This window comes from Fusarium mangiferae, assembly GCF_900044065.1.
Source record: "Fusarium mangiferae strain MRC7560 genome assembly, contig: FMAN_scaffold003, whole genome shotgun sequence".
Lineage (NCBI taxonomy): Eukaryota > Fungi > Ascomycota > Sordariomycetes > Hypocreales > Nectriaceae > Fusarium > Fusarium mangiferae.
The window spans coordinates 133208-157813 of NW_024573923.1; the positions used below are offsets into that span (position 1 = coordinate 133208).

Genomic DNA, 24606 nt, shown 5'->3' on the forward strand with positions numbered 1-24606 from the left:
CCTGCTGTTGAGGTGGCATAGGGTAAGGAATCTGGCCAGGAGAAGGCACTGGCGTAGGAAGCATGCTTCCCGTCGTCCCCTGCTGCTCAAGTGGCACTGAGGAAGGCTTATAGACACTCGCGTTGCCAGAAAACGCAAAACCGCGAGGATCTATACTCATCTGCGTCTGCCAAGAACCATGATCCGGACGCTGTATCCCAGGAATCACCGCCCCATTACAATGGAAAGCGGGCTGACGATTAGCAGCAACCAAGGCAGGAGCGCCCATACCATATGCGCTTCGCCCATTGGCCTGGAATTCCTGTTGATGAGGTACATGGGCCATTGGTGAAAAAGCGCATGGTTGATCAAGCTTTGGCTGAGGAGGCTTCGGTAGAAGTTTTCGCAAACGACGGGGCTCCTCAGACTTCGCTTCCTTGGTCGCGGGCTGGCGTTTTCTCCTGCCAGGTCGCTTTGCAGCTCGAGACTCGGGTTCAGATGCCCTCGTTCTCTTTACACCCCGAGCCTTGGCCTGAGGTATGGGTTTGACCTCAGGTGTGGCACTTGGAGCATGAGGGGAGCTCTGCTCTTGAGGTGGGCTCTGTTCTTGAGAGGAATTCTGCTCTTGAGGAGGGTTCTGCATGTTGGTACCGGCATCCATCTGTTGGGCAGCCAAATCATCAGCCCAGAATTGACCGATACCTCGTTGTAGGCAGTCGATAGTTTCCTCACGACTGTACGTCGATGGGTTGGTGAAGATTTCCTCTGGCGAGAAGAGAGGCAACGTGATGGGGTGGTCATCTATGGAAATGTGCAGGGCATTGCCGTTTTCGACGCCGAAACTGCGGATAACATCGTTGCTCAATTGGTCCCGTAGGTCTTGAGACTCTGAATTAACTTTGTCAGTTGTAGTCGGCAAGAGTGTAGGTCGAAAATTAACAAACTTACCTAGTTCACCTATAGAGGCAGCCGGTAGTGTACCAAGTGCCGCTTCTGATTCCATGATTATTGATGCTGACATTGATATCGATATCGATGGATTTGCCAAAGCCAATGATGATAAACTCGCCAAAACGATGATATGATAGGAGAAACAAGAGGAACAAAAAAGGGTGATCAAGCCCCTTCTTATACCTCATTGGTTTCGCAGGTACGGAGCAGTCTCTCCTTCGTTCTTGCAGGATAGAGTCTCATACTTGCCGATTAGAGTGTGAACGCAGCCTCAACACCACAATCTTCACCCAGTAACCGTGAAGATGCAAAATCCCACGGCCAATCGCGCAACTTGAAGAGAAAACGCACGAAAGCTAAACAATTCTCTGTGCCTGAACAAATCCATTATCTTCACGCTCTGCCGAAGGCGCAGGTGATTGAGCGTCCAAAGAGGGCTCCGGATCCTGAATCAAGCTTTGCTGTTGCCTCTCCACGTGCCTCCTCCAAGGTTTATATGCGAATATTGATCCGAGACCCACGATAAGGAACACACCACAGATGCTACCTCCGACAATGTCAAAGTGGTCGCCGATTGAGGAAACGACGTCCCAGAACCGCCCCTGAGGGTCTGCGACGTTCTGTATTAGGGAGAGAACCTGGACGATGCCGATGAATGCCGAGACCACGACTGTAATTCCTGTGAGGACGATGGAATAGTACAGGATAGCAACCACGTCTCTTGAGAACGCTTTCGACGTGTACAGGGCCATCATGAGGGCTCCGTCCGTGGTGTCGAGCATGCACATGCCAGCTATCGTGCGTGAGTAAACCTCCAACTCCAATGAAGATACATCGCCACTCACCTGTGAAAAGAATCGGAAAGATTAAAATTAACCAGATACTCGTACCTTGTACTGCCTGAATGCTCGCAATCCCCAGTATCGCAATCTCCGAGCTTGTATCGAACCCAAGACCAAAAACTACACCGAGGGGGTACATTTTCCACGGCCTGTCGATAACACGAAATAGCCTTTTGAACACACGCGTCAAGAAGCCTCCTCCCTCCAGAGCAAAGTGATCCTGTATCTGCGTCTCCTCTTCGACAAATCCTTCAAGTCGGACTTGGTCTCTCCGCTCTTGCAGAATTGCTTGTAAGCGCTGAATGAGCTTGTACAGAACCCAGCCATTTCCTATACAAAGAATTATAAGGAATGCGGCACTGACGCTCGTGCCAACTATATTTCCCACGTGCTGAAACCCGTCAAACCTTTCCCTCAAAGCGCCACTCGTGGCTGCGACGACGATGCATGTTACTATGACGATGGTGCTGTGCCCCAATGAAAAGAATGTCCCCACTGTCGCAGGCCGTTGACCTGATGCTATGAGACGACGTGTCATCAGATCAATAGCCGCGATGTGGTCTGCGTCCAAAGCATGGCGAAGACCAAGGACGTAGGAGAGGGCAGCTGGCGAGATGAGGCGTGGATGGAAGTGCAGAACAATGCCTGCAGCGATCCATACCAGGCCATTGACGGCGATGAGAGTCGCTATAGCAAAGATACTATTGTTCGGTATTCCATTGAGAAACTTGGGTTTGCCGAGGGTTTGAATGCGAGGTATGGTGAAGCGAGGCATAGTGAAAGCTAGATGGTGAATGAGTTGGTAGCAAAGTGATGATACAAACGATGGTGTTGAGCTCACCAAAAACAATCACTGACAAAGAATCACAGAAACAGCAATGAGAGAGCACAAAGAAGAAGCTGTGAATAAAAGAAAAAGGGCTGATATTTTCCTAACCCCACAAACATTCTAGACCATCACAGGTCGTCGTCTTAGCATCATCAAAAGCCGGCGGGCCGTAGTGTAGTAGTGCGGGGTGGGTCAAGCCTTGGCCGCCGGCCGCCGATGTTATCTCGGTGCGGGGTGAATCTGCGTCTGCATTATCGCATCCATTCTGATGAGTAATGCTCAAACAATTGGACAAGTTCCGTGTAAGTCTCTTGTATGCTTATTGGCCAGACAAGTTGAAGCTCTTCTCAAACGTATCCTCATCCTCCTCTGCGACTTCAAAGTCGAAGCGCGTTACGTCTTCTGCAAAGGGCCAGAGATATTGACTTGTAACCCTGTGACTCATCAGTTTCTGTTCTTTTGGACAATCGGGAGGTGGGTTCACCTGTGATGTTCAGTACTCGCCTGATACGCCGCCAGCGCAGCTTTATCGTGGTGGAAACTCAACAGACATATCTGAAAACCTTTACTCCTCGCAATCGGATCCGTAATAGATGGACCACCCACGACAAGACGCTCATCTTTGACGCATGATAATTTCTTGAGGGTTTTGAGTTCTTTGACAAACTTGTCGCGATGTGACTCGTCGACATCGGAGCGAAACTTAAAGAGGACTGTGACACGTAAGTAAGAGGGGGAATAACTATTGAGTGGAGAGAGGGGACGCACCAATATGAACGACTGTCATTGTGAAATGAGTGAGTGATGATTTACCAATGGTTTATCGATCTGGTGGTGGTGATGGTTGGGACCGTTTAAATGGATCGGGACGGACTCGGCTTGATAACACCAACGGACGGGCTTGCGCCGCCTGTGGACCGAGAAACGGGGGAAAGCCGCCTACGCAATTCCGTCGGTGTACACACGGAATCGGTAAGCAACTCCCGGAGACGGTAAATTATAATTTATCTGAAGAAGCTGAAGCTATCCAAGGCCGATTAGATCACAGTTGGTGTAAGTGTAACGGTAGGTAATGCAGCCAACTCACCAACACGCAGAATTGGAGACCTCGAGTTTGGCATCTTCAGATATTGCAAATATTCTCACCCTCATTAATAAATTATTTTATTTTGAGTATTCTGCCCTGAGCCTCGAAATTCTATCCGTATCCACGGCCTTCTTTTCTGTTCAAACAATGGCTGTCATTTGACATAGGCACGGGAATACTTGCAAGAGACACCGAAACTTTCAGACATTTGTGCACCAATACAAACAAGATAGACCAGCATGATACACGTAGTCAACAGGCTCATTGGATAAGGCGTTCTCACATCTCGGTCATCATGTAGTTTCGGTGGCTGAGCCAGATACCCCATTGCAGCCTGATTATCTACATGACTCAAGAGCTACAAACTTCATCTTAACTCAAATTGATCTTATCAAAACTCAACCGAAGATCACAAAAAGTTACTTTCCACACTTCACATGGCCCCCCTCATCCTAAGCCCTCCCCGTCGAGCTCGTTATCCCCCCATCAACCACAATCTTCTGCCCAGTGACATATCTCGCCTCATCAGCCGCCAAAAACACAACCGCACTCGCAACATCCCACGCATCCCCCATCCTCCCCATCGGAACCTGCTCCTCCCTCGTCCTGCAGAACTCCTCATACCCCTTCCCAAACCTCTCCGCCAGACTCCGCGTGTACGGCGTGTTCATCAGCCCAGGCACCACGGCGTTTAAGCGCACGCCTTTGGAGGCGTAGATTATCGCTGTGGCTTTGACGAACTGGAGAATTGCGGCTTTGGCCGTGTTGTAGGCTACTTGCGGTTTGCCGATGTATCGGAGTCCTGCGATGCTGGAGATGCAGATTATTGAACCGCTTTTTTGAGATTCCATTATTGGGAGGACGTGGTGGCAGGCCAGGTAGACGCTCTTGAGGTTGATGTCCATCTGTGAGTCCCAGACGTCTTCACTCATAGAAGCAGGATCTCCAGGTTGAGATTGTCCAACGCTTGTCAAAAGGATATCAATCCGTCCATGCTTCTTCATACACGCATCAACGAGCGCTTTTACAGAAGCTGAGTCTGTAGCGTCTGTAGCGACGATATCGCATATTCCACCCTCTGCTTCAATAGTCTCTTTTGTCTTTGTAGTTGAAGCGACTGTTCTGTTTCCGCCAAAGATGATGGCTCCCTGTCGTGCCAAGGTCACGGCGCATGCTGCACCGATTCCCCAGCCCTCGGTGCCTGTTTGGCCGAGACCGATTATGAGGGCAACTTTATTTGAAAGGTTGAGCATAATGAGCAGTTCAAAGAAACAAGGAAAGGATACCAATAATAGCCATTTCATCCATCATACCGACGTCCTCTTATTATTATATCTGTGGATTTACTTAGGTTGGTGCATAGCGGGATTCTCCCGTTGTCGTGTAAGTGTAAGTGCTCCGTCGGCAATATTGCGTGATGGCCGACGCGGGGTCACCCCGTCTGCACCTCCAACGCCGATATGTGATCATCGCCACGGGGGAGAGTAATACATAAACACTGATAGGCCGATATATCATCCCCTGTAATCATCCCTCCTCAACTTCATTGATCAAAATGTCAGACCCCAAGAAACCAGTGGTCAACCCAGACTATGACCTCGACCAACCCATCACATCAAAGGTCGGCCTTCGCCAAGGCCTCGCCTCCTACGGCGATCCTCACTTCTCCCTCTTCCTCCGCAAAGTCTTCATCAAAGCTCTCGGCTACAGCGAGGATGCCCTCTCACGTCCCATCATTGGAATCGTGAATACATACTCCAGCTTCAATCCCTGCCATGCCAATATTCCTCAGCTTATTGATGCTGTCAAGAGAGGTGTTCAGCTCAATGGTGGGTTGGCGATTGACTTTCCTACGATTAGTATTCATGAGAGCTTCTCGTCGCCGACGAGTATGTACTTGAGGAATCTTATGAGTATGGATACGGAGGAGATGATTGCGGCGCAGCCTTGTGATGCTGTTGTGTTGATTGGTGGTATGTTGACCTTCGAAGTATACTGAATGAGGTTGATGCTGACCAGAATAGGATGTGACAAGACTACACCCGCTCAGCTGATGGGAGGTATCTCGGCAAACAAGCCCATCCTCCATCTAGTCACTGGCCCAATGATGCCCGGTAGTCATCGCGGAGTACGCATCGGAGCTTGCACAGACTGCCGCAACAACTGGGCCAAGTACAGAGCCGGCACTCTTGACATTGAAGATATTTCAGCTATCAACGATGAACTAGCACCAACTGTGAGTTCTCACCATTCAGCTCATGGCATCAAATCTAACAATAGCAGGGAGGAACTTGTGGTGTTATGGGCACGGCATCTACCATGGCCTCCATTCTCGTTGGACTCGGCATGATGCCTTTTGCTGGCGCCACGGCCCCAGCTGTATCGGCGACAAGGTTACGAATTGCAGAAGCCACAGGTGGATTAGCCGTTGCAGCTTGCAAAGACGTTGAACGCCTACGGCCACAAGCTTTACTCTCGCGGGAGTCGTTCTTAAACGCCATCACTGTACTACAGGCAATCGGCGGCTCAACGAATGCTGTGGTTCATCTCATGGCAATCATTGGGCGCCATCCCAAAGTTGCAGGCACGATAACATTGGAAACCATCGACGAGATTGGCCGTAAGACACCGTTGCTGGTTGATCTGAAGCCAAGTGGTGATAACTACATGACAGACTTCCATAACTCAGGTATGCCGTTCATTCTGTTTTGAAGTAAAGACTAACAAGTCCAGGTGGTATGCTCGCTTTGTTCCATGAACTCAAGCCTCTACTTCATCTCGATGCCTTGACAGTCACCGGCCGAACACTAGGAGAAGAAATTGCCCACAACTCTCTCATTCCAGTTCCTCGAGAACTAAGTGTCATTCAACCATTTGATAAGCCATTGTACCCAGCGTCTTCTCTGGTAGTGTTGAAAGGCAACCTAGCCCCAGGAGGCGCTATTATGAAAGCCAGTGCTTCGAAGTACCGAAAGCTACTACAGCACACCGGCAAGGCCGTCGTTTTCGCAAACTCTGCGGATATGGCAGAGAGAATCGACGATCCTGATCTGGATGTAACACCCGACAGTGTCCTGGTCCTGCAGAATATTGGCCCAATTGGAAACCCCGGTATGCCAGAGGCAGGCATGATCCCTATCCCAAGAAAGATTGCCTCCCAAGGAGTATTGGATATGTTGCGTCTATCAGATGGTCGCATGAGTGGAACAGCAGGGGGAACAATCGGACTGCACATCTCCCCAGAATCAGCAGACCCCAAATCCCCGCTTGGTATTGTCCGAAATGGAGATCTCATCACACTGGATGTCGAAAAGAGGCAGCTCTCTGTGGATCTATCCGACGAAGAAATATCAAAGAGGATCCAGGAGAGACTCAAGACCTTCCAGCAAGCTGAGGGTGCTGCAACACCGTGGGTGAAGCGAGAAGGAATGAGAGGTTATCGGGGCTTATACATGCGCAGCGTGAATCAGGCTGAGCTAGGTGCTGATTTTGACTTCTTGACTGCTGAAGGGCCACAAAAGTCCCAGGACTAATGTATGGGGTTAGATTGAGTCTGTGGGAATAAGGCCTTGGAACAGGTCGCGAACAATGTTATCCAGATTTGTCGACTCGGTGGGCTCGAAGTATTCCGCGAATGTCTCGTTAAGTAATCCCTCGTAGAACTGGTTCTGCATGAAACCCATGTCGTCGTCAATATTCATTTGCGATGAAGAAGATCCCTGGATGCTGTTGAACTCCTGCCCCAAACTCTCCCATGCATCTGTGGAGAGTGTAGGATCAATCACTTGTTCATTGACCTGTGGCGCAGAGCGGTCGCGCAAACCCTCCGATCGCCTGTTTTTCTCTCGGATATATCGAACAGTTGATTTGCCCAGGTTATCCAATATGTCGCGACTGTGTTTGGCGCCAGACCAATGCTCACCTGTCGCACCCAGAATGCTGAGGGATATGCTCAGGTCAGACATGAAAGCGTCTACACCCGTAGAGCGGGCGATTTCTGACACTGACTGAATGCAGTACAACAGAGTTATGGAACTTAGAACAAGTCCATGGAACGTAGTCCAGCTATGAACAAGCAGGTTTTTCTTATACAATAGGTCAAATAGCTGTAGGCTTTCACGAGCACTCTGATGGCACTTTATCAAAGCATCTTTGGGGGGTTTGGGTATGGCAGGACTGGGCCTCAATAGGAGCATTCGTAAACCGTGGTATCGGAGCTGGCAAGTCGTTCGCAGATACAACACATCAGGGTCATCAACACCTGGTATCTTGTCTGACCACTCGTCCAGTCGCTGAAGCATGGCGTTTTGCCAGTCATTGATGTCAGTCACTCTAGGATAAGCATATCTTGGCGTGTCTCTTATGATGCTTTGCGCGATGTATTTGATCTCCGAGTTGAGTTTGGCCGCTTCGAATAGGTGAATCGCAAATACCATGTTACTGGATGATTCGGTGATTTCTTGTTGCCTCTGATTAACAAGCTGCTCGTCGGGCAGACCCATCGGCATCTTTCTCGTTAGTCTGTGTCATGATTCAGCAGTGTTGGTAAACTTACACGGAGCTCACACCCTTCATCACGTAGTCCAATTGGTCGACCCATCATTGTCGCAATGATGCGATCGAAGGAGTAAATGACCCAGAAGATCCTGGCTCGCATCTCCTGATTAAGCAGACTGTAATCTGGTCCCATGCTGATGTTCCTTTGGAGACCTTGATCGACCAAGGCAGCGATGCAGTGATAGTTGAGATACCAGACATTGAGGCGAACGCACGGGCTGTGTATGGTGAAGATGAGGAGCAAGACAAGACACTGAATGCCCTTCAACGAGTTCTCGACATTTAGTTCATCGAGGTATTGTAGTGCTGAGAGACAATATGACTCTGCTGGTATGCGAGCTCTAGTTCGAGCAGAGAGGACAGCAGATCCTATCGCCAGAACCATGAAGACTTGGAAGTGGGCAGCAGGGTCCTGGCTCTCTTCATCATAAGCCATATCCAGATAGTCATAGAACCTATGTTGATGTAAAATCGGATATTGTAAGTTGATAGCGCTGAAGTATGCCTCGCACAATTGCATTGCCGTGTCTCTGGGCGGGAGTGGAAGTGGCCCTTGGAGAGCTTCAACCAGTCTTATAGGGAACGGAGCATTACGATTCGCGCGACCAACGCTATCGTCTGATTTCGAGGCTGAGTCTAGCAAAACCCGTGCTAGGAAATAACCACTGGATGGGCCGATATATCGTGGATCTTGGTTCGTGGCAAGGGAAACCAGCCCAATCTCGTGGGTCATGGCACTGGCTCCTGTGGGCTCCGAAGTAGAGGTTACCGGCTGTGTTTCTGGCTGAGATACCGGCGGCTCATTTTCAGAGTTTCGCACGATCTCAGAGCTCTGTTGAACGGGCTCAGGTGCTAGTAGAACAGAATTGTCTGTAACTTCGGAGTTGGCGTCATTCCAGGATTCTCCTATATTGACGGGAGGACCTTGAGATAGGTCGACGTCGGGACAATTCGATCGGATAATTGACTCTAGCCAGTTAATCCGGTTCGTCAAAGATGCGATGTATCTAGATCGTCAATTAGCAACCATCATGAGAGGCTCTAAATGGTCCACAGCCACATACTGTCGAGGTGCAGCATCAGCACGGGATGATTTCCCATCAACACATTCAGCGCCAGCGCTACGACAATTGCTACAGGTCGGTAACTCCAAATTACACTAAAAACGGCTTAAAAAATCGATATATCCCAAGTTGGTGCATAACGTACCTTTCTTTTCAGGCGTTGACACCGAGAACAGGCCATGCGTGTCCTAGGGGCACTCCTGTCGGGCAAAGAGGCCTGATGGGGTCGCTTCCCATTGGAATTCCTCGCCCCGGGCATTTTCGTAATTCTGCCGGTAACGGATCGAGTTTCTCGGCATGCAATGATGTGCTGAGTGTAAGGGATGTAGATGGGAGGATAGCAAAAATCCGTCGAGCGGGGAGATGCCGCTTTAACGCCTTTGAGAGAACGGGCCTTCCCCGCTCGTATTTCCGGTGACATCTGAGTATTAAAAGAATGGAGAGGATCGCTAAACATCAGAATCAACAAGTATCAAAACATCTCAGTGGTCTTTAAAACACTAGATTGAGCTCATATTGAATTGTTTACTCCATCATGGCTGAAAACCAAGACTCCCAGAAGTTCCCAGTCGCCGCCTCCGAAGCACGACGCTTCGTTGAAGACGTCCTCAAAGGGAACGGCATCCCCTCCGAGAATGCCTCCATCATCGCCCGCTGCTTAGTCGCCGCCGATCTCCGCGGCGTAGACACCCACGGCATGAACCGCATCCCCTCTTACATGGAGCGTCTGCGTCAAGGCGTCCTCAACGCCAGCGCCCAGCCCATCCTCACCCAAGTCACACCCGCCGTAGCTCAAGTCGACGGCCAGAACGGCTTCGGCTTTGTAGCTGCTCACAAGGGCATGACTGCTGCGATAGAGTCTGCAAAGGTGTTTGGCATTGGTATGGCGAGTATCAAGCACTCTAACCATTTCGGTATGAGTGCTTGGATCGTGCAGCAGGCTCTTGATGCGAATATGATGAGTTTGGTGTTTACGAACTCAAGTCCTGCGCTGCCTGCGTTCGGTGGAAAGAGCAAGCTGATGGGTGTTTCGCCTATTGCTTGTGGCGCGCCTGGTAAAGGACCTATGGAAAACTTCATTCTTGATATGGCGCCTTCTGTGGCTGCGAGGGGGAAGATTTATAAGGCGAAGAGACGGGGCGAGAAGATCCCGCTGGACTGGGCCCTTGATGCTGAGGGTCGCCCAACAGATGATCCCGAAACTGCTCTCGGTGGTGTCATGCTACCAATGGGTGGTCCCAAGGGCTCTGCACTATCAATCATGATGGATGTCTTCTCAGGAGTTCTATCAGGTTCAGCTTTCGCTGGCCATGTCACTGGCCCCTACGATCCTTCCAAACCTGCAGATGTTGGCCACTTCTTGGTAGCCATCAAGCCTGACCTCTTTATGAGCTTGGATGAGTTTAGAGAGAGGATGCAGTATCTTTACGAGCGTGTTGTTGGGTCAGAAAAGGCTGCTGGGGTTGAGAGGATTTATTTCCCAGGTGAGATCGAGCAGTTGGCTAAGAAGGAGAGGGAGAGGACTGGCATCCCACTTGTGCAAGCTGAGATTGATGCTTTGAATGCTGAGGCGAAGAAAGTTGGGGCAGAGCCGCTGAAGTTTTGAGTATGTAATTATAGGATTTTGATAGCATTGTGAAAATTGGAGATCATTTGTTTTAAGAGAGAAGCCCAATGTGATGAATCTATGTGTATAACACCTTTCTCTTATATGTTTGGCACCGGTCGTCGAGTGAGGAACTACCTTTCCTCTCAACAGAGCAAACAAGTCTATTTAGCTGTATTGGATTGCTCTAACCCTCTAATCCAGTGCGTCTCATTGCGTCTCATTGCGTCTTTGGCTGCGAACCCTTTACATACTTCGTATGCTGCCCAAGCGTAACCAACTTCAACCCCCCATCCTTCTCAACCTTTGATATCCTAATCGACGTAAACGCCACGCTGCCCCCAACCTTATCCGCCGTTGAAACAATCTCAACCGTATCCCCCAACCGCGCCGCACTCAGATAACTAATATGCATGTCCACACTCGCACCAGTCGTGTCCCGCAAATCCCAGCTCGCAATAGCCAGACCAGTTGTGAAGTCAATGATGGTAGCTGATACAGCGCCGTGCAAGTTTCCACTGCTGTTGAGATGGTTCTCGTTCAGAACGAGGCGTGTTGTGACGCTGCCCTGCGTTGTGCTGATGAGTTGCGCCGAGGACATGATGAAGTTGTAGATGGGGCTTTTGGCGCGGAGACGATCCATGAGGGATTGGACGTGCGCGGTCCTTTGGACTTCTGAGGAGTCGACATCTGGGGTTTGAACACGAGTTGACGGCGGCTCAGACATTTTGAAGATATTGAAACTGGGACTGTTTTTGTGAAATTGTTTATGAGTCTTGTTCTTGATAGGTTTGTCTAGTGAGTTCTTTAAGAGAAATTTCCTCATCGGGCAATTCCCGCCCCTCCTTTGATGAATATCCTCTCTTCTCGCATACCAACTTCTAAACCTTCTCAAAAACATCCTTCAGGTAGTCAAACGCACCCAATGGAACGCCCTGTGTGCGCATGATGCAATATGCACTTGTGAGGTGGAAGTGGAAATTGGGGATTACATATTCGCTCACGTATCGCTGGCCCGTGAAGCGGAAGTTTCCCATCTTACTCTCCATTATAATCTCCTCATTCTCTTTACCGTTGATGACTTCAGGGTCTACACCCTCCAGAACCTCAATTGTGCGGGCGATGCGTGCTTGGAGCTGTTCGAATGTTTGCTCGTCGTCTTCGAATGTGGGAATGTTTTGTGCGCCGAGACGGGAGGCGAGGAATTTGGCTGTGTTGGAGCAGGATTGGACTTGGTAGGGTAGTCTAACGAGTGTTAGTCGGGATTCGCATGAGATTCGGGTAACTTACCCTCTCATATCGGAAATCAGACGGTATGTAAGAAGGTCTTCATGCTTCATTTCCTTATCGTCACAGAACTTGGCACCCTTCTGGAGCATGAAGGACAAGTTCTTGAGGTACTTGACCAGCACAGGAACGCTTTGTTGGTATAGGGTTGTCATTTTACTGGCTAACGATTGATACAATGGGATGTTGATCCTCGAAATAACTAGATGGACATAATGCCAGTATATATACCAACCTCGCGACCTTTTGCTCTATTCGTCCGGCACAATCTCACATATTCGCTTCTGATACTAGTGAGTCCGGACCGCTGACTGCAGCGTAGGATTTAGTGCTTATTGAATGAACCTTGACCACCCTCGAAACGTGTAAGACGATTCGACATGATGCTGAGATGTCTGGTGCCTCAATGACTATTGCCTAACACTACAGTTCTCTCTCACTAACGGGATGATCGGCTGACGGAACTTAGGCGCCGTGTAAGCTGACAGAGGATGCATAGACCCTCCATATTTACTTTAATCATAATTGATTTGTCATCGGTAGTTGTTTCTCGGGAGGTCGGCGCACAATCTTGACCTTCCGTGGATGTCGCAGGCCGAAGAAATGCACTTAGTATCGCAGTGGCCATATTAGTAGTCATTCATACTGGTACGACAACAGCACGTGAGTGAGACGCCGAAACTTTACCAAATAATTTCTGAGTATCATTGAATTGAACTCGACCGACCTGAAGTGGCGCGCACTGGTGTTCAATGTCTGGCTCGGGATGTCTGTCGAGGGCCCGATGAGGCTTCGGCACAGAAGCTCAAAACATTGATACATGGAATGTATTGTACGATACCATAAATCAACAAGACTTGACCAAATTAACATCTTATTATTAGATTTTAATTTATGTTGAACAAGCACGATGAAGTCAATCATGGCCAAGCCAAGCTTGTCATGCACCTCCTCCGAACCAACCCCGAACCCCCGCAATGTCTTGGTCTGTAACAACTTTAAATCGACACTCTCATCCAACATAACCACAAACAACACATCAACACATCAACAACTCAAAATGTCACTCCCAATTCTCGACCACTTCGCCATTCTGGTCTCCTACCAAACCCTCCAAACCGTAACCCAATCCCTCAAAGACTCCCTCCTCGTAATCGACGGAGGCGCCCACGCAGATGGCCTCACAGTCAACAAACTAATCCATCTCGCCGACGGCACATATCTCGAGTTCATCGCCTTCGTCGAAGGCGTAGACCCCGAGAAACGACGTTCTCACCGCTGGGGAAACCTCGAAGAGGGGAAGATCGCAGATTGGGCTCATACACTGCCCAGTGAGGCGGATTACGCACAGTTGCAGAAGCGCGTGGCTGATGCTGGGAATGGTGTTACGTATGGTGATCTCACTTCGCTGCAGAGACATAGACCTGATGGGGTTTTGATGAAGTGTCTTGTTTCAGTGGCGTTGAATGCGGAGGGCGGGAGGATCTTTCCTGGGACGGTGCCGTTTTGGTGTGTTGATGAGACTGAGAGGCATTTGCGATCGCCATTTAAGGCTGAGAGTGGTGATGGGCTGCATGAGTATACCAAACATCCTTCGCATGCTAAGGGCGTATCGAAGGTCACTGTTCTACTTCCTGAGAAGGATGTTGCGACATACAAGTCTATTTACGATGCTATTCACAACCAGAACGCAACCTCTGGATCGGATGGGTACTCATGGCCATACGATCTTCCAGCTGGTCCTAACCCAGGAAGTAACCAGGTCGTCCTATCGAAACTCGAAGGTGGAAATGGCAAGGCAGAGATCAAGTTGACACTCCTGGGCACAAATGAGAGCCCCAAGTCCATCGAGCTACTTCCCGGCTTAATCGTCGACTTTGAACACACAGATTAGACAAAAACAATATCTATTCGGGTATCTAGAAAAGAAAAAATACTTCCTATTCCAGCCTCAATACCAAGTCGCCGTTCGCTAGCCCTTGCTGCAAAACCTCGACAGCTTCCAAATAGTCATTCATTCTGGGACGAGTGTCCCTCTTGAGCATGACCTTGAATTCGAACCTCCCGTCAAAGTCCTCAGAGTACCATCTCTTTTTCGCGATCTGCGCCAGACGCTCCGAGATCTGATCGCAGATCCGCTGCAACTCATCCCCCAGAGGAATCTCCCGCACAAATTCATCGTAGATAGTTGGGTCATCTGCAAGGTTTGTAACCCAATTATAGCTCCCAGCAATGCCGTGCGTGAGGAGCGTCTCTCTCTCTGTGAGTTCCAGTAGGGGTGTGAAGATGGGGACTAGAGCTGCGATCGAGGAGATTGCCTCGAGGGCCATACAATTACCGCAGTTATGCGATAGAACACCACTCTCTGAGAACGTAGGCGGGATTCTGTAAACGCCCTCCATTGTGGTCGGCATGAACTTACCTGAGTGGGGATGAGGACAGTCTCTGTGAGGAGAGAAAACCTCTCGGCAAGATGGACAAGTCAAGATGGGGACTTGTCCTTCTTCCATTTCCTTCAAGGCTTCGTCGATCATGGTGTGGAGACACTTGTGTCCAAACATGTGACCGCAAGGTAAGATGCAAGCTCGGTGGGACCTGGTTTTCTCCTCATGGGTCAAGCCTTCATCGGGACTAAAGGTGTGGTCGTGGCGAAAGATGGACATGTCATTGAGACAGATTCCGCACTCGAGACGGAGATGGTTGAAGAGCTCTGGGTCTTCGATAAGGGAATCTCTGAGGCGAGGCCAGAATGGTGTAGTCCATGCTGGTCTGTTGGATTCGGGATCATGGTGGATGATACTGTTGAGGGACATCTTGTTGTCGACGGGTGTAGACGACATGACAAATGGTGGTTCTTGTTAGTTGGGCACAAGATGATAAGTTCAGGAGAATGCAGTAAATCTAGAGGAAGAGGTATTCTTATCGAAGGCAATTGAGGGGAATTATGTTTATTTAGCTGTTTGATCTACTGATTCAATGTCTGTTGCTGTTCGGCAGTGTCAATCAGATACTGGCGAACACAGTCGTTGACAAAGGCTGTTCTTGTTCAGTCCCCCTTGACTATGCCGAACAATCTTGACAATGTGTTGTTCCTTACTGTGTCAGTGGCAGACAAAGAACAATATTGAATACAGCCCCGGGTAGCTAAACATATGTTTTATACTAAAACTCGGGGAGTGCCAGTAAAGGCAAGGCCATTGCTGCATACGAACGGTACTCGGGCTTCACATTGTGTAGAAGTTCGTCTCGTCACCTCCATATGCCCCTGCATGAATTTTCTTTTTTTTTTCCCTTAAGTTTACATATCAGCCTCGAAAGGTATCCAAGTATCTCCAAAGTCTACCATAAATTAAACGTTCCTTGCCTCTTAGGTGGCAAAGCTTCATTAAGTTAATATCATTAAGTTAGCTGCCTCAATTGCAGCCTGAACCTAGATGCACTCAATTCAGCTGGAGAGCCTTGCTCTTCAGCTGGCCGAAATCTTCCTCCTGCAACCCACTTCAAAGGTCTTGTGTTGACCCCTGTAACCACGCTTCAATCGTCCAGCACGCTTTGACAGTAAGTCATCCAACCCGACTTCTGATCGCAATCGCTAAGCATGAATTTATATCTGTAATGACACTGGCAGCGCCAAATTTAATGCTAAATGTTCATTTGTGCTCTGGCAGTGATCGAGTTACAACAGTGGCAGAAACGACCATATCTGATGAACAGCACTCCAGCCTTCGAAGTGAATGGAAAAAGTAAACGGAATATAAACTAAACGTTATTCCGTAGAAATGAAGTGTAATCTTTTCCTCCTTATCATATCCTCTCCATCTCGATCCTAGATCATCTCATCTATTCTAGATCACACACCCTTCATCATGCCCACCATGAATCCAGTCATGAATCCTGGATCCATCATCGACGCAATCCGCAGTGATCCAATGCCCATCACTGACATCTACTGGCCAGCCTTCAAAAAGGCAGTCGAGAATGATCCCCAGCAACTCTGCCCCATCGATCTGACCTGCACCATCTGCACAGAGCAGATGTCGACGCAAGGATCCGGAAGTGGTTCCATCCATTGGATCCCGAAAACAGGTCGCAGAATCTCTCATGACGCCCAAATCCTCCCCTGTGGCCATATGGTAGGCGGCAGCTGTCTCATGAACTGGCTTGACAGACAGTCCGAACAGTTTCGAGGAAGAGAGTCCTACTCGTGTCCTGTCTGCAACACTGCGATCATGTATCATCCTGAGTGCGGGCACTTATGCCACGGTCAACGGATCCCACACTTGGTCGCCGACTACTCTCAAGTCCCTCTTGTTCTGAGTGAGGGCGGTTTCATCTACGCTCGATGTGCCGGATGTGAAATCCAGCATACCTTTTCCGAGATGACCCAGTACACCGGTATCTACAAGTGGGAAAATGAGGTCGAGTCCACTCACCAATACATCTCCCTTGGCTTTTTGGACCGACGCCCTGGCGGTTTCTTGTACATGGATGGTTCTAGAAACCCCAAGCGACCTATTTGTGAGCGCGTCCGAAGACTCCAAACTCCAGAGGAGTTGAAGACTATTTGGGAAGCCTATAGAAAGGTTTGGGTGCTGAAGTTCAAGACTTTTTGGATTTCGCATGATTTTTCTAATGTAGGTCTGTGTCTCTACTTGATGAAGACTATGAAGCCACTTCCCCAGGCGCCCAAGACACAGGGCTTCTTTCGTCGTGTGTTCTCTCGACAATCATCTATCTGATATGTTGGTTGATGAGTGTATGAGGAGTTGTCATGTTTTAGAGCTCAACAGTGGACTGTGAACCGAGCCGCTTAGGTCTCTTTGTTTTTATGACTGGCATTTTGTATTTGCAATTTGTGGTATCATGATTGATGACGATACAGACTGGTCCTGAGCTTAAGGTAGTCAGATTTAGGAAATAAAACTGGATGTTAGACCACAACTTGATGACACTTTTACCATGCATGAATCGTGATAATTCTTATGAACTTCAACATATCGGGGGACATCGGTATAGAAATATCAAACTTGTTTAGGGACTACGACAGTACCTGAGATAAATGCATCTGTCGTCACTGTGATTGCTTGATTTGAAGACGAGGACAACGCAGAATGAGTTGATTCTGGACCAAATATAACTATCAGAAGATTTCAATGTATTTCTGTGAGTTTTTTACTCTTGAGTAGTTACTGAATATATTGTCCTGATTTGGCGCATCGAGATGCGCATGGTGTTTTAGTAAAGTACCTACCAACAAAAACACCTTTTAGCAGGCAATTACTTACATTATCCATCCAGTTACCTTATCTTCTTTTTCTTTCTTTACATTGATTTCCGTCCTTTTAAGTCGGATTTCATTTCTCATGCGTATTTATGGCTAATCGCATCTGATGTCGAACGGCCAGCAACGCTGATAGCTCAAGTTACACTTGCCAGTGGCAGCCCGTGATTCATCACCAAACAAATTTGTTAATCCTTTGTTTACTCTGTTCCTTTCCTCTCGCACATGCCTATCCCGTCTCTTAGACTTCATCATATCACCTTTCTTCTCTCATCAACAACTCCATACTCTCGACTCGTCATCCTCCGCCTGCGTAACCATGCATGAACCTACAATCCAAATCATCACTCGCCCACCAGAGCCGTCAGATCCTGAGCCCAAACCTGAACCATTAGTCGTCTGGCGCGATGAAAACGGAAAGATTTACTTTCGTCACAATCCAAAGCTTCCCATACTGCGATATCCAAACAGCAAGGCGGCGATAGAGAAGCCAGATGACGATCCAAGCAAATGCAAGAGTTGCACTCGCGAGTGTCTTGTGGCTATCCGTAGGTATCTCCTCTTTCGTTTCTCTTCTCGCCTGACTTACTCGCACAGCAAACGAAGAAATGGAGAAAGAGATCCGTGAGCTTGAACTTGAGTATGACAAAGACGGCGAAGATCCCCAGCCCAAGAAACCCAAGTACAATTTCGACAGGGAAATGGCCATGCTATCCAGAAAAGGTGCCAGCAAAGTCGACATCTACAAAGCCGGCAAGAGGAACAAGAACAAGAGAGAGACCCTTGATGGTCTCTTAAAGGAAAGGGATGAACTCAAGAAAGAGAAAGTCGGTCTCTCCAAGGAGAGGTCCGCCCTGATCAAAGCACTAAAGGTCAAGAAAGCAAACAAGATCAGAGACGAAACCCCAGCCAACATCACAGAAAAGAACATTGCAGAGATGAAGAAACTCTCCGAGTTCATCAGCGCCAGAATCAAACGCTGGAATAAATACGACGAGCCCAAGAGTGAAGTGATGGCGAAAGAGGACACCAAGTATACTCTCGAGCAACTGTACAAGCATCTCCCAAACTCTTTCGTCGACTTCGAATATGAGGAAGAGATACACGTGTGCCGTGTCTTGGACTTGCCTTGCTACGGGAGAGCGTTTGGTGAGGATATTGAGGACCACCTGCATGGACCAGAGCATATGGTGGGTAATTTGCACAACCTCTGGAGTTCACTGTCTCTAATGCTGTTAGGCCTGGGATCAGTCGATGAAGGGGAAAGTCCCGCTTTATCTTCAGTACAACCGAGTGAAGCGGGAGGTCGATAATGGTCTTTCATACCAGGAGGGCTTGTTGGCAGAACTTATTGTTGACCCTTACTCTTACTAGGTCAGAAACAGACGACAGAGGCAGTACACGGTGGAGCTCAGTTGAGAAACAAGAATTCAATAGCTCAAAAGAGTCTATTTTTGCCCCCATTACCAAGTCTTGCAAGTGACCGCCGACGGCACTCGTGTAGATCCCATGTAGTGTTACAGTACAAATGCGCGCCCCTAAATAACCCAGGAAACAAAAGAAACAATGTTCAGTAGGTACCAATGATCCATATATCGCCGTCCCAATTCTTGCAATGCGTGATTCTTTAATCGGCACGCGATCCGCTGCTGTGACGGGCACGCTTTCGTCCGCTGCTTGTGGCAGGGTGCATCTTGTCGTTGCGCTCCCTCTTGAGCTTGTCGTCCAAGACGCGAGCTGAACACCGTTAACACAAAAATCTCCTCTCTCCAAGCCCGCGAACATACTGAGAACATCGTATCCGAACTGGGGGTGCTCCAAGCACAGAGCCTTGAACTCCTCTTCCGCCTCGGCGCGAAGGGTGTGCGAGCGCGTGGCCCAGAAGCTTGCGACGGGGGCGCGGATGGTGGTGTCGTCGTTGCTGGTGTATGCGTAGACGTAGCGAGCATATGCGATCTCGCCCTTGGCTGTGGAGTTGACGCAGTGGATCTTGGAGCTCGAGAGGCCCTTGAGACCGGCGACGCCAAACTTCTCGGCGAGGGTGTAGATGCGGGCGTGCTTGAGGAGCTGGTCGCCGCTGTTGTCAACCGAGGGTACTGAGGGGTCGGACTCGAGGACGCGCTGGCCGGGAAGCTTCTTGGGGAAGTATTCGCCTGTGTATAGGTATTCGAGGAAGCTGCCGACGGTTTCGATATCGTAGTCGGGAAGCTCAATCTGACGAGGCTGTAGGTGGGGTTAGAAGGAGTCCAAGGCAAGATATCGCTCGCGCAGAGGTTCTGGAGCACTAACGCTGCTGTCCTCGACAAATCTATCACAAATGTCCTTGAAGTAGGGACTTTGTGTCAAAAGTCCCTGATGTGCTGAGAGAATAGATTGGTCGCCAGATCCGATGAGGAGGGTGACGATTGGGCTCATGAGATAATTTGCAAAGGTAACTCTAGGCTCTGCGATCTCAGAGTTGGCGAAAGGAAGCTCGGTGTTGTCGGCATTCTCATTCTCCTCGCCCTCTTGGGTAGCCTCTGGCGCAGTATCCTGTGTGTTCTGGGTCTCGGACATCTCAACATCGCCGGTGGGCTCGACCGAGTCCTCGTGCTGAACGGTAGGCATGGTTGCTAATGAATTAGAAGTCGAGTCATAAGGGAATGATTAGTTCAATTGCTTGAAACGAGTGGAATTGGTGCCGAAATCAGTGACTTAAAGATGGTTCAAATGATGGTTCCTGAGCGCGTGTGGATTCGCGTAAACGTGAGATCCACCTCAGCCTTGGTGGGCAGCTTCGGGTCCAGGCTAATCCGAATGCGGAAGTGAGCTTGGCTGATGATGGTGCCTCGTGCGCAAGGCATCACTGCATGATCATCATGGCTACCCTACACCGACCGTTCAGGAACTGCCGACCCTGCCGCTATCGGTGCCCCACCCCCACTAACATCTGAGTCGTCTTCATTTGGCAATCGATAAAAAGTGACTCCGAAGCAAACACCTTTCCACCAACTAGCCCTTCCATTGTTCTCCTTCTTTGTCCTCAAGCCACCAATCTGTCGTGACATTCGGGGATAATCACTACAAGGATGTGTGCAGCACATGTAAGAATACCTCTCTATTGCAATCGCCATCAATCAGCTTCACCGAGACTTCCGCAATGGCCCATACTAACCTTCAACACCAGCTCGATATACGGCCAACTGCCGATGAAGCTCGAGCTGCCTTCAACCAAGAATGGACTCCCACGACCCAACCCACGCTTCTCCCCGTTTGCGCCTCTGCTCCCGCCGATCTATTGACTCCTTCAGCTATCTATCTTAAGCTGTCATCGGGGTAAAGATTACAATGCTTCCACCGCCGAACTACCCTCTGACTCACCTCTTACAGCGCAACTGCCGAATACTCATTTCTCCTCGAGAGTGCGACTGGAAGCACAGAGACAGTTGGACGATATAGTTTTATTGGCGCTAGTAAGCTTCTTTGAGACTCCTGTGCTGGACATCCTCTGAATCTCTCTTCTAGACCCGCGAAAAGTACTGGCCACTGGTGACGGCTACGAACATAATGGCGACCCTCTCAAGACCCTAGCGACCGAACTTTCCAATGATCGAGTTCTAGATATTCCTTCGGTGGCGCTTCCAAAGTTGTCTGGTGGTGCCGTTGGATACGTTTCATATGACTGTATCAAATACTTCGAGCCCAAGACTGAGCGACCACTCAAAGACAACCTCCAGATTCCCGAGGCTTTGTTCATGCTGTTTGACACAATTGTCGCCTTGGACCACTTCCGTTCTACATTGACAATTGTCACACATATGAAGCTGCCCAAGAGCCCCTCTGACGATCTTCAACCTGCCTACGACGAGGCCCGTGAGACACTCCGAAAGACCCTCGACATCATCTACCAGCCCGAGACTCCCTTACCTGCTCAAACTCTCGGTGAGCAATCAGAGTCAGAGCAGCAATATTCGTCAAACGTTGGCCGCAAAGGATACGAGACATTCGTCAAGGAGCTCAAGAAATACATTGTCAAGGGAGACATCATTCAAGCCGTGCCTTCACAACGGTTCCGCCGAAGCACCAAACTTCACCCCTTTAACATTTACAGAACTCTCCGAACACTCAACCCCTCGCCTTATGTGTTCTTTCTCTCATGCGCCGACTTTCACATCGTTGGTGCTTCGCCGGAGTGTCTGATGAAGACTGATGGATACGCCCCATTACCCTCTGACTCACGATTTGGCTACTCAGCTGCCGAAGCTCGATCAAGGCCCCGTATCGTCAACCACGCAATTGCCGGTACAATCCACCGTGGAAAGAATGCCGCTGAGGACGATAGACTCGCTGCCGAGCTTTTGGCTTCCAAGAAGGACAGAGCTGAGCACGTCATGTTGGTAGATCTCGCCCGCAACGACGTGAACAGAGTCTGCCACCCCACAACCGTCAAGGTTGACCGGCTCATGAGAATTGACCGCTTCTCCCATGTTCAGCACATCACCTCCGAGGTTTCAGGAGTTCTGCGTCCCGAGTGCACACGCTGGGATGCTTTGCGTTCCATTTTCCCCGCGGGAACAGTCTCTGGCGCACCCAAGATCCGAGCTATGGAGCTCATCTACGACCTGGAGCAGGAGAAGCGGGGTATCTATGCTGGAGCTGCAGGATGGTTTGGATACGACATTGTGCGCGTGGACGAGGGCAGCAAGCCTGAGGACAAGGTTTTCGTCGACGAAGGACCCATGGACACGTGCATTGCCATCCGGACCATGCTCGTCAAGGATGGCGTGGCATATATGCAGGCCGGCGGTGGCATCGTCTACGATAGTGACCCTACAGATGAGTGGATGGAGACGATGAATAAATTGTCCGCCAACCTCCGCTGTGTGGAGCTGTCGGAAAGGTACTTTGGCGATGGAGTGAGCACTAAGACCGTGGAGGAGATTATTGCGATTGAGAGGCGGAAGGGAGAGGAGGAGGTGAAGGAGGCTGAAAAGTAGGGCATCTGCATAGATAGATTTCTGATGAAGGATAGAATCAATTGATACTCATTGGCGCGCTTATTGTGTCCGAAGTCGTTTATTTCCTCGTCATTGCCATCCCCTGCCGGGGTAGTGTTCACGACAGAGGTTGTTCAAACGGTCAGGACTTCACTGTTCTGGCCGAACCAAATGAAGGCAAAACAACGCCATGAGAGTCACAGTTCAAGCTTAACTCACAATATGGACCGTGAACATTGAATGCGCTTGACTTCAGCCACTGCATTAGATGAGGCTATATAATGAAATGATTTGATGCCAACTCTGCAGCAAATTCATCTCATCATCATTACCCTCTCACCCTCCACATCCAGGTAACTCTTACAACAAAAAACAGATCACCAACACAAAAGGTAAGTCTACACAACACGAACTACATCTCGTCTCACTTCATCGGTCAGTCATCACTGGTGAGTACCCCTTTTCGACATGTCTCATCCTTCTAAGCCTCTCCCCGAAGCCTTCTGGCCAACTATCAAACAGGCTATAGACAAGGGCAGCAACACCAATTCTGACAACCAGGCTATCACACCTCAATGCCCCATCTGCATGGAGCCACTCCCAGTGAAATCTTTCCCTACCCAAGGTGAGTTGGATGCTGAGGTCTTGCTCTGCGGTCATGTTCTCTGCCATCCATGCCGTGAAAAATGGGAGCAGAGTGAGTTGGGGAGCCGGTGCCCTGCGTGCCGAACCACTCTCATGTGCAGTCGTTGTGAAGTAAACGCGATCCCCCTCACTATCCCCAAGAACGGCGAAGGATACAGTCTTCCCCCAGGTATTCCCGAGGGCACTCCAGACTTGTGTCCTGACTGTCAAGCTGAGGTTGAGTTCCACGAGGCCGTTGAGAATGGTGAGTGGCCTCGTAATCTAGATGACATGGAGCCTGGGTTTGTCAGCCTTTTCTACCATGTTGTTAATGATATTGAGAAGTATGGCGGTGTTGCTACGGAGGGCAGGGTTCAAGAAGCGATTTCCGACACCATCATGCAGGAGTTTTCAAACATGATGGAGAGTCGTCGCATGGTGACGCTTGGCCGGGGGAATACACTGCGACAGGCGAATCCATGGTACGCTGAGAACAACAGACGTCAGGAAAACCGTCGTGTGGGGGTTATCGGCTTTGACTCGGACGATGACCCGGAGCCTCGTGCAAACACTCCTGCTGGTGTCCCTCATCTGGTTCGAGATCCTTTTATGCTCAGGGTGGGTGATAGTATTGAAGTCCGGTTTAATCCACTGGATCCTCGCTATGCCAATCAGTTTGACGTCCAGGATGGCGTTGCACCTGCAAATGCAGCAGCACCACGACCCGACAATGTGAGCCCCATTGTCCGAGCAATTTGGGGACCAGAGGTAGGAGGAGAAAGAAGGGCTCAGGACGATGACAGGCAGCCACCAGATGCTGACGAACTCAGACACTGGTCTGAGTTTCTAGCACGGGAGGGCAATTCTTCTCCAGCGACAGCTGAAGCGGCCGGACCAGCTGCACCTCGCAGCTTTGAACAAGGATTTGACTTTGCGGCTCTTGTGAATCTGGGATATAGCATCGGCGCAATGCCCCAGCAGTTTCGGGACTATATGGCGGGAGATTCGGCGACAGGAGAGGCGTCAAGTTCGGCATCCAATGCCTCGCATAGCTCTATGAATCAGGACGATAGCGACGAGATGTCGACAAATGATCAGCCCGTCTCTGAGCGCTGAGGATCCCCGATACGATATCCACAGTGGGAAGACGCGTGTAAGTCAAGGGCATGATGATATTGCATGCGGACCGTGGTAGAGTAGGCGAGAGACGCTCGGACCGAGATATGGATGGGACGGCACGGCACGGGAAACGGCATCAAGTATGTATGTACGAAGTAGACTAGAAAAGTTATTCGTGACTTTGAATTTGAATTTGTTCGGTGAAACGGAGTTTTGGATCAGGATCAACCGGGGATAAATTAGATTGATTGATACGGAACTGAATCATTAGTCAGTCAGTGCATACGTAGGTACGTTGGCGGAGAATAAACAAAAAGGTCTAAGAAATGTTTCAAGGGGTTCGGATGTGCCGTCAGAGCCGTTTGAGTTTATTGGTATCAGTCGATCCCTTTAGTGAATGAGAA

The 24606-nt window shown here is 49.5% G+C and overlaps 16 protein-coding genes across 16 annotated transcripts; 7 read left to right on the forward strand and 9 right to left on the reverse strand.

Annotated features, from left to right (window-relative positions):
* Nucleotides 1-107: 107 nt before the first annotated feature.
* FMAN_05056 (uncharacterized protein) lies at nt 108-982 on the reverse strand (the record flags this gene model as incomplete). Its single annotated transcript, XM_041828161.1, has 3 exons — nt 108-190; nt 238-867; nt 928-982. The coding sequence occupies 3 exons, from the start codon at nt 980-982 to the stop codon at nt 108-110; spliced, it is 768 nt and encodes a 255-aa protein (XP_041679052.1).
* A 304-nt stretch (nt 983-1286) lies between these two features.
* FMAN_05055 (putative high-affinity nickel transport protein nic1) lies at nt 1287-2547 on the reverse strand (the record flags this gene model as incomplete). The annotated part of the gene is made up of 2 exons (XM_041828162.1): nt 1287-1723; nt 1776-2547. 2 exons carry the CDS (start codon nt 2545-2547, stop codon nt 1287-1289), a joined length of 1209 nt encoding a protein of 402 aa, XP_041679053.1.
* A 373-nt stretch (nt 2548-2920) lies between these two features.
* On the reverse strand, nt 2921-3388 carry FMAN_05054 (uncharacterized protein; the record flags this gene model as incomplete). The annotated part of the gene is made up of 3 exons (XM_041828163.1): nt 2921-3035; nt 3086-3314; nt 3370-3388. The coding sequence occupies 3 exons, from the start codon at nt 3386-3388 to the stop codon at nt 2921-2923; spliced, it is 363 nt and encodes a 120-aa protein (XP_041679054.1).
* Nucleotides 3389-4140: 752 nt separating this feature from the next.
* Nucleotides 4141-4941, reverse strand: FMAN_05053 (uncharacterized protein; the record flags this gene model as incomplete). The annotated part of the gene is made up of 1 exon (XM_041828165.1): nt 4141-4941. The coding sequence occupies one exon, from the start codon at nt 4939-4941 to the stop codon at nt 4141-4143; it is 801 nt and encodes a 266-aa protein (XP_041679055.1).
* Nucleotides 4942-5243: 302 nt separating this feature from the next.
* On the forward strand, nt 5244-7221 carry FMAN_05052 (uncharacterized protein; the record flags this gene model as incomplete). The annotated part of the gene is made up of 4 exons (XM_041828166.1): nt 5244-5661; nt 5713-5924; nt 5972-6377; nt 6422-7221. The coding sequence occupies 4 exons, from the start codon at nt 5244-5246 to the stop codon at nt 7219-7221; spliced, it is 1836 nt and encodes a 611-aa protein (XP_041679056.1).
* A 9-nt stretch (nt 7222-7230) lies between these two features.
* Nucleotides 7231-9730, reverse strand: FMAN_05051 (uncharacterized protein; the record flags this gene model as incomplete). The annotated part of the gene is made up of 4 exons (XM_041828167.1): nt 7231-8196; nt 8244-9252; nt 9310-9404; nt 9455-9730. 4 exons carry the CDS (start codon nt 9728-9730, stop codon nt 7231-7233), a joined length of 2346 nt encoding a protein of 781 aa, XP_041679057.1.
* Nucleotides 9731-9844: 114 nt separating this feature from the next.
* FMAN_05050 (uncharacterized protein) lies at nt 9845-10915 on the forward strand (the record flags this gene model as incomplete). The annotated part of the gene is made up of 1 exon (XM_041828168.1): nt 9845-10915. One exon carries the CDS (start codon nt 9845-9847, stop codon nt 10913-10915), a length of 1071 nt encoding a protein of 356 aa, XP_041679058.1.
* Nucleotides 10916-11135: 220 nt separating this feature from the next.
* FMAN_05049 (uncharacterized protein) lies at nt 11136-11642 on the reverse strand (the record flags this gene model as incomplete). Its single annotated transcript, XM_041828169.1, has 1 exon — nt 11136-11642. The coding sequence occupies one exon, from the start codon at nt 11640-11642 to the stop codon at nt 11136-11138; it is 507 nt and encodes a 168-aa protein (XP_041679059.1).
* Nucleotides 11643-11796: 154 nt separating this feature from the next.
* Nucleotides 11797-12357, reverse strand: FMAN_05048 (uncharacterized protein; the record flags this gene model as incomplete). The annotated part of the gene is made up of 2 exons (XM_041828170.1): nt 11797-12146; nt 12228-12357. The coding sequence occupies 2 exons, from the start codon at nt 12355-12357 to the stop codon at nt 11797-11799; spliced, it is 480 nt and encodes a 159-aa protein (XP_041679060.1).
* A 905-nt stretch (nt 12358-13262) lies between these two features.
* FMAN_05047 (uncharacterized protein) lies at nt 13263-14096 on the forward strand (the record flags this gene model as incomplete). Its single annotated transcript, XM_041828171.1, has 1 exon — nt 13263-14096. One exon carries the CDS (start codon nt 13263-13265, stop codon nt 14094-14096), a length of 834 nt encoding a protein of 277 aa, XP_041679061.1.
* A 46-nt stretch (nt 14097-14142) lies between these two features.
* FMAN_05046 (uncharacterized protein) lies at nt 14143-15042 on the reverse strand (the record flags this gene model as incomplete). The annotated part of the gene is made up of 1 exon (XM_041828172.1): nt 14143-15042. The coding sequence occupies one exon, from the start codon at nt 15040-15042 to the stop codon at nt 14143-14145; it is 900 nt and encodes a 299-aa protein (XP_041679062.1).
* A 1035-nt stretch (nt 15043-16077) lies between these two features.
* FMAN_05045 (uncharacterized protein) lies at nt 16078-16941 on the forward strand (the record flags this gene model as incomplete). Its single annotated transcript, XM_041828173.1, has 1 exon — nt 16078-16941. One exon carries the CDS (start codon nt 16078-16080, stop codon nt 16939-16941), a length of 864 nt encoding a protein of 287 aa, XP_041679063.1.
* Nucleotides 16942-17802: 861 nt separating this feature from the next.
* FMAN_05044 (uncharacterized protein) lies at nt 17803-18857 on the forward strand (the record flags this gene model as incomplete). Its single annotated transcript, XM_041828174.1, has 3 exons — nt 17803-18031; nt 18081-18673; nt 18723-18857. The coding sequence occupies 3 exons, from the start codon at nt 17803-17805 to the stop codon at nt 18855-18857; spliced, it is 957 nt and encodes a 318-aa protein (XP_041679064.1).
* Nucleotides 18858-19110: 253 nt separating this feature from the next.
* Nucleotides 19111-20090, reverse strand: FMAN_05043 (uncharacterized protein; the record flags this gene model as incomplete). Its single annotated transcript, XM_041828177.1, has 3 exons — nt 19111-19220; nt 19271-19706; nt 19773-20090. The coding sequence occupies 3 exons, from the start codon at nt 20088-20090 to the stop codon at nt 19111-19113; spliced, it is 864 nt and encodes a 287-aa protein (XP_041679065.1).
* Nucleotides 20091-20551: 461 nt separating this feature from the next.
* On the forward strand, nt 20552-22459 carry FMAN_05042 (uncharacterized protein; the record flags this gene model as incomplete). Its single annotated transcript, XM_041828178.1, has 4 exons — nt 20552-20566; nt 20650-20798; nt 20853-20935; nt 20988-22459. 4 exons carry the CDS (start codon nt 20552-20554, stop codon nt 22457-22459), a joined length of 1719 nt encoding a protein of 572 aa, XP_041679066.1.
* Nucleotides 22460-22927: 468 nt separating this feature from the next.
* FMAN_05041 (uncharacterized protein) lies at nt 22928-24199 on the forward strand (the record flags this gene model as incomplete). The annotated part of the gene is made up of 1 exon (XM_041828179.1): nt 22928-24199. The coding sequence occupies one exon, from the start codon at nt 22928-22930 to the stop codon at nt 24197-24199; it is 1272 nt and encodes a 423-aa protein (XP_041679067.1).
* Nucleotides 24200-24606: the final 407 nt, after the last annotated feature.